At 44.3% G+C, this 7,443-nt stretch overlaps 1 protein-coding gene across 4 annotated transcripts in view; it reads right to left on the bottom strand.

Moving 5' to 3' along the window:
- Positions 1-5,723: 5,723 nt before the first annotated feature.
- SFMBT2 (Scm like with four mbt domains 2) overlaps positions 5,724-7,443 on the bottom strand; it is a 107,572-nt gene continuing 105,852 nt past the window's right edge. For 2 of the 4 annotated variants that reach the window (XM_062624750.1, XM_062624749.1), the window contains exon 21: positions 5,726-6,234. In XM_062624750.1, the coding sequence (XP_062480734.1) occupies positions 6,094-6,234 (141 nt within the window). In that variant the 3' untranslated portion in view covers positions 5,726-6,093. Of the gene's footprint in view, positions 6,235-7,443 lie in introns of all 4 variants that reach the window. The other 2 variants (XM_062624748.1, XM_062624751.1) reach the window with 2 other exon arrangements.

The raw sequence follows: 7,443 nt of genomic DNA, 5'->3' as shown, positions 1-7,443 counted from the left end.
CCCTCCTTCCTTCCCTGAAATCCTCCCTCCCTTCTCCCACATCCTTGGCAGACATCAAGATCAGGAATATCTGTGGGTAGGTAGCACACAGCTTACTTGGGCTATGTGACCTATTCAGCAATAGCATCACTGGAAACATTTGTCCCTCCACAGTGAACTGTGGGGAACATCTGCCTTTCAGGATGCATAGACAGCTTCTTCAAGAAGGTGTGAAGCAAGATCTCTTTGTCTCACCTGATCTAACTACTTGTCAACAACCATCTCATCTATAGTGTGATGATGGATAATAATGTATTTTGCTGGTGTGCTCTGTCATGGGCCATTACAGAGGCTGGAGTTTTACATTAGAAACATGAGACATTTTTCAGGGTAAGAATTAACATGAAAGACCAAAACAAGAGAAAGGCCATGAGAATTTAAAACTCTGACCCATGTTGGTTTTGTGCTGTTCACGCGTCATCTTCTACAAGAGAATTCCAGTGCGTGGCATGAAATCACTGCAAAACCACTCTTCTTCTACAGCACAGCTGACATTTAAATGACTACTGGGCTGTAAACCTCTCATCTTTGATAACTGGCTAATATTCTAAATGCAGCCATTAAGATCATTTACACTTCTTGCTGGACTATTGTACCAAAGAATAAATGAGAATATTAAATGCTTCTGCTGTTTTATTGGGATTTCATGAGCACCTAAGGACACAAGCCCTCTCTTGTTAAGTTTGGCAGATTTCAGATAGATTTCTGCCTGCTAGGAGAAGGAATCTGTCAGGGCCTTTCCACTAACCTCAGTTACTGCTGGATCCAATCCTGAGTAATAGATTCCTTTAGTTCTGGGTCAGTGGATGTGATGAAGGATATTACTGAGGGGAAAATATACATGCAACCCCATTTTGAAAGAGTTTTTACATAAATATACTGTATAAAACATCTCCTAAACTCCCATGATTGGGGGTTGGTGTATTTGTTGAGCGTATCTGAGTAAAAAAAATCTACAGGCACAAAAAAGGAAATAAATCATAATGCTTAAGATGTTGCAGATCATAGAAAATATTTCCTGGAGTAAAGAATCAGCTTTGTAATCCCAAGCAATGGAAAATACAGCGTTGACATATCTTAGCACCAAAATGGAGCCCTTGAGACTATATTTATCTACATATAATAAAGCTGGTTTTAATGGAATTCAGTTGCAGCATGTTCTTCTCTTTTGGCACTTGAATTTGGAAATGGGAAGACAAGTCCAAGTTCACTGATTTCCAGACACACTGCACCAGAAAAGCAAAAAGTATCTGAAGTGCCCTGATGGTACTGAGCTTGTAAAACACTGCGATGGCTCTGCAGCTCTGCCAAACCCAATTCTGTGCCCTGAAAAGAGCAAAGGAGGCTTTTTATATGACCAAATGTTGATTATGGCAGCCCAGCAGTGCCTGGTTTGCCTTCAAAGAGCTGAGGTGGTGTTTGCTCCACACCACAGGACTGGGGACTGCTAAAGATTGAAGGTTAAAGCCAACGAATGGTGACTTCCCAGTTTAAGGCAAATTAGATGTTTACCCAGAGTGAAATATTGATGGGTTTTAGGTGTCCAACTTAGTGAGGAACTTTGTGAATCCCACCAGACATCTGAATACCTCTGGCAGTGTGGGTCAGGCCATCTCAGCTAGGACATGCCTCAGTTGATGCTTCACTAAGGACAGGGTGTGTAACCATCTACTGACTCCAGTGGTCACTGAGGGCACACTGCATTTCTAGGAGGTGTTCTGCACCCTGCAGGACCTTTCAAGAGCTATTGCATTTGGTTAACACGGTGGAGCTGGAGACCACGAAATCCTTCTCAGAGCTGAGAGGCCATCGCACCTCTGACAGGTAGAAAATGTCAGGGTTTGGTGATCCTGGTGCTGAAAACAAGATGGGAATGTGGATGGGAGCTGTGTTTTCAAGCTGGAAAGGGAAGAAAAGCTCTGAAGTCAAAAGACAACATTTTTCTTCAAGGTGGGAGAGAAGCATCCATGACAGCAGGAGGAAGGCAGGACAGCCACACAGGGAATCATGGACATTCCTCTAAGTTAATGCTTTAATCCAATTTTGCAGACTGGCACCGTGGGCTTGCAGAGTGGGAATTGGCTGATACTGCCAAGGTAAGTGCTGAGGGGTTTGGGAAGGTAGCAGGGACTTGTGCATGGGTCTGTTCAACCTGACTGAGAGCAAGCTCAAAAGGAGCAGATGAAGATGGGCAAGTACCATACACTCTTCAACACCCTCCTTCTGCTCCAGAAATGCCCACCCTTGGCCCTATGCCTGAACAGGGGCCAGTAACAGCTGCCTGCATCCTCTTGTGGGAGCAAAGTGGTCCCTATGAATGTGCTGAAGTTCAGCATCCAACAGCCCAAAAGCAACATCAAGGTTGCTCCTCAGCCCTGTGCAATGGTCTTGGAAAACCATGAGTTCAGCACTTCACAGTGATCACCTTTTGTAGCTGATAACACAACAAACTTCAGGCCTGGGTGCCAAATTCAGAACAGGGGTGGGGAGAAGAAGTGGCATCACCAATGTCATCGGTGTATGTGAAGTTGCACCAGCTCTGAATTTAACTAAGACCAGAAAAGCCTTCCAGTGGCTTGTATTTCTACATTGCAAAGTAAAGTGACCCTTACCCTAGCAAGATCAGATTTCCAACATCTCCTTTGAAGCACATTATTCCAAAGCCTTTCTAATGTTCCAAAATTGAAATGAAGTCCAGGCAAGAGTAAACAGTTCCTTCTGATCTCTGCTCAAGCTGTAAGTGGCAATTCAAGCATACCATTCATTTTCCACTTGCTTAAGAAATTGTCTAAGAAGTTCAGCTCCAGCTTTTCTGGAAGGCATTCAGTGCAACAGACAACAGGAGCCCAGTCCCCTATTTCTTCCCAACCTGCAGACTAAAAGAAATAATAAAGCATTTACCACCCAAGGCAATTTTAGGACACAGATTCCAGTCTATCATCTTCTCTGGAAGATCAGAGAGTAATAAATGAGACCAAACTGAAGAACAATAAATTGCAAGACAAATGGTGAGGAGAAAGAAACCTGAGAAAATAAAAAAGCAGGCGCAAGGTAAAATTAAAACTCTTTTTTTTTGTTGTTTAATAGGTGAGTTTTAAATATGATTTAATTTCCCTGAACAAACAGTAAAGATTCCCATGTGCTTGGGTCTATGCTTCACCCATCCTTTGTCTGGCCACCATCAGAGCTGGTTGCTCTCAGAGTCTGTGGCTGTCTGCTCCCCAGCCGTAGCTCCATGAGTAGTTAGCTGCCATAAGAGTATCTACAGGTACAAGGTTGATGAAGAAAATAATGATGGTTTCATCCCAGGAAGTGTTAAATGTCTCTGACAAATCCCAGAGGCTGGAAACTCCAAGTACATCAGAGCAGCAAAGGAAGCTCAGAAGAAGGTGGATGTGCTAAGTAAAGAATCAGTGCTGGAATGTTGGTTAGAGAACAGCCATTCTGCTTCACTTTCTTGAATGTCCTCATATGCCACTTCTCCTGGCAGCAGTCTTTTGGGAGCTATCTCCTGCTGACAGATGTTGTACCAGCCATTGGAAGGACTGTGCTCTCATTTTGCTGGGCACAATCCTTTTGTCTTCAGAGACAAATCAAGGAGCAACAACTTTAAGGGACCCTAAGATTGAGCCAAACGACTTGTCAAACCAGTTGCATGGACACAGTCCACTGCTACCATCAGTAGGAAATCCAGTCTAAAACCCAGTGTCTGAATGTCTGTACCACTACTGAAAACTTCTGGATTTCTGAGAAACAAAAAAAAACATGCGATACAGAGGTGACTACTTTTCTGTTCAGCTGATTCAAACTTGAACAACAGGATCTTCAGTACGAGACAACATCAGGAACAGACCCAGTCCTGCTGATCTCTCATGTCAGGAAGTTTCTAACGAAGTCTCAGGAGTTGGCAGGATCTGGCCCAGCCCGCAGCAGTTGCACCCATCACATTCCTCAGTGGAAAATAGGGAAACTCAATGAAAGACTGAAATTCCCCAGTGATGCATGGCAAATGGAGTCAGTAATTCTTGCTTAACACATGCTCTAGGGTGAATTCAGATGAAATCCAGCATATTTATTTCTGAGGCTTTCCCCCTTTAATCCCAGGAATTTAAGAAGGAAACTGATGAAGGAGAAAGCAGCAGCTATAGCCTGGTGTTAGTCAATAAGTTCTGAGCACACAGAGGTCAGCAGCATTATCTGATCCAAGTCTGTTGTCACCATATTGCATGTGCTTGAGGTGGGAGTTATCTGGCCAGAAGGAGTGTCTTCAGATTTAGAGCTAGAAATGAGATTTCTTTTTTAAGAGGTCTTCACTGAGTGGGCTTTGGCATCACAGCATCAGAACAGAGCTGTGTACAACTTCCAAGCTGAGTTTCCTGAGCCCAGGGAACAAGGGTCTGTTTACAGTTTGAGAACAACAAACGTCTGCCAAAGTCAGTGCTTTCTTATGAAATCAGGCTAAAACTCAGCACAAACCATCCAGTTCACTTCTGAGGGAGGGATTCACTTCCACCTTAGAGCAAAATTCATACTTGGTCCCAGTTTGGTTCTTGCTTTAGGGAGAATTTTACATCACTGTGATGCCACCAACCTCTGCTGAGGTACAGCAAATCCAGGCTCAACACGTGGGACTAACAGGGTCATATACCCCTGCAAAGAAAATTGGAAATATTTCTCCTATAAACACAACTGAGGCCAACCCAAGGTGCCCAACCCATTTATTCACCCTCTCTGGTGCTTAGCCTGCTTGGCATGAAGCAAGTCCCCTGTTTTGCTATCTAGGGTAGCACTTGGGACAGCCTGGCTTTATATAGACTGTGCTGGGCTGTATCCTCAGTTTGTCGAAAGCACCATGGTGTAAAAAGCCTGAAAAGACTGATGCTTTTTATTCCCACCTAGCAACCAGATTCATGAAGGTGCAAATGAAACCAGCATTCACCCAGTCTCATCATAAAATCTGAATAGCCTTTTCTTTCACACCCTATGGAGCTCAAAGTCAGGTCTTTCAAGCAACTTGGATTTAAAGAGGATGGGCTTGACTATGGAAGCTTTCATGCATATTCCTGTACAAGAATGCAGTACTGTACAGATCCCATCACAGACATTCAGCTTATTGTGCACAGCCAGCGTGGCTCAGGATGCGTTACACACACTAGGTTTTGTTGCACCCCAGTCAGTTCACTGTAGCTTTGTTTGGTACCGTACAAAGACTGTGGGTCGAGTCCTCTTTGATAAATCACTCGGGAATAACAAATAGCATATGACTGGTATAACTCTTTTTCCTTTTGTAAGACTGGAGAGGCAGGAGGAAAAAAGCCCATTGATCACTAAGATCAAATTTGCAGTAAGACCCAGGTAAGGCTACAAATGATCACTTACATTTCAATATGAAAGAAGTGTGTCAGAGTTGGCTAAAAGAAACGTTCATGTCCAGAAACTGGCCTAGGCAAACTATCATCATCTGGAAATGTCTGACCCTTCTCCTTGGGAATGCATTTGTCACTGGTAGCTTTGTTTTAATGAATGACAAACCATCAGTCTTAGATTGGATATAAGGAAGAAGTTCTTTACTCTGAGGGTGGTGAGGCACTGGAATGGGTTGTCCAGGGAGGTTGTGAATGCTCCATCCCTGGCAGTGTTCAAGGCCAGGTTGGACAAAGCCTTGGGTGGCATGGTTTAGTGTGAGGTGTCCCTACACATGGCAGGGGGGTTGGAACTGGATGATCTTAAGGTCCTTTCCAACCATAACTATTCTATGATTCTATGATCTGATCTGTGCTGGCCTTGCACCACTGATAGGCTGGCGAGGCCCTTGAGGAGAGATGCCAGCAGTCTTTTAGTGTGCTTTACAAGTACAGAAAAATTAGTCCAATTTGTTGCTAGTTTTCTCTTGCAGATTATTGGGTTTTTTCTTCCCTCCAGATAAATTCCCAGTGCTTCCAATTCCACATGTTCTTGGAAAAGAAAAAGGGAAAAAAACCAACCTTGAGCAAGTTGAAATGTTAAAAAAGAGAGGGAACAAGAAGGAGAACAGAAAAAAACGGGGAAGTGCAGTCAGTTGGCGTATTGTGCATAGAAAGCAACTTTTACTCGCTCGATCTGGTGACACAGTTTGATGGCTGGACCAAGCTTCAGCTCCATGCATTCCTGCACAGTGGGCAGTGTCAGCAACAGAAGGGCTTGGCCATCGATGTCCTGGGGTAGAAAAACACAGTGAAAATGGTTTTATTTGTGGACTCTGGAGGGCAGAAAGCATAAGCAAGAAGGGAAGTTTGCCCCCAAAGTTAAAGGCGGTTTTGTCCTCTGCCTTTTTCTCCTGTTCTGATGCTTCTCTCATCTAGTTTCTTTGGAATACCTCATGCTTTTTCAGAAGTTGTCTAGCATGTCTCCATAGGCCCACAGTTTGGCAAAAGCCTCCCAGCTAATGAAATGCAGGATCAGCTCCTAAAGAAACTCTGCAGGGCCCACAGAGGTCTGATTAGTCCCATTTTATGAGAGAGGAACCAAAACAGGGCAGACCATGAGATACAGGAGGGAGCTGAATAGGGAAACTGATGCTGGTCTCTGCCAACTCACACCCTTCCACCATGTCTTTTGGCCCATGATTTGCTCAGCACAGGTTTATGTCTGCCTTGCTCCATGCCATGTTCCCCGGTCCACCCAGGACCTGCCTTGCTCCACTTGAGCTGCTGAATAACCAAGACAGAGGGTCCTGGACCACCCAGAGCTATTGAACTCCCTAATGTCCCAGAAGCACAGAATGGTGTAGGGTGGGATGGACATCTGGAGGTCACATCCTTCCCTCAGTCATATCTATACACCAAACTCCATGAGCTAGCACCCAGACAAAAGCAATTTTATTTGGGATTTCTGTTGGTTTTATGATCCTCCTCTTAATTCAGAGCTCAAGTCCTCTTTATTCTTTAATGGACTGAGAAGCAGACAACTACAAAACTCCTTTCTACCCCTTAGGAAGGATGAGAATGTAAGCACAGAAAAAGCACTGTAACTCACAGGCAACATAAACTCCCCAGGACAGCCCTGGTTAGGCAGCATTAAGCACAAGGAGGCTTTGGACACCTTATGTATGCTTTGATTAGGAATATCCACTGCCCAGGTTCTCCCTCCACTGAATCCTGATGGCTTGACCCATTGCACCAGAGCTTCCTTGCAAATCATAAGGAAAAGCTCCAGTCATCTGTGTTTGATTAAAGTTCCCATAAAACCCTTTGGCAAAGGAGAGACAGGGTTGGCTTTCAGGCCCTGGAGTTACTCCAGGCTGATTAACAAATGGTTGGAGCACGCTGTGACATAGAGACTACAGCATCTCACTATAGAGTGTTTCAGCCTTGCTCTAGACTTCAACTTCTCCCAGTTCAAGCAGCTTTACTCAAGTACAGAGTC

The sequence above is a fragment of the Pezoporus occidentalis genome, unplaced genomic scaffold, assembly GCF_034315485.1.
Source record: "Pezoporus occidentalis ecotype Australia unplaced genomic scaffold, CSIRO_AGI_Poc_V1 ctg270, whole genome shotgun sequence".
In the NCBI taxonomy this organism is placed as follows: Eukaryota; Metazoa; Chordata; class Aves; order Psittaciformes; family Psittacidae; genus Pezoporus; species Pezoporus occidentalis.
The sequence above is the reverse complement of the archived record's forward strand: the minus strand, read 5'-3'. Positions and strand labels throughout refer to the sequence as shown.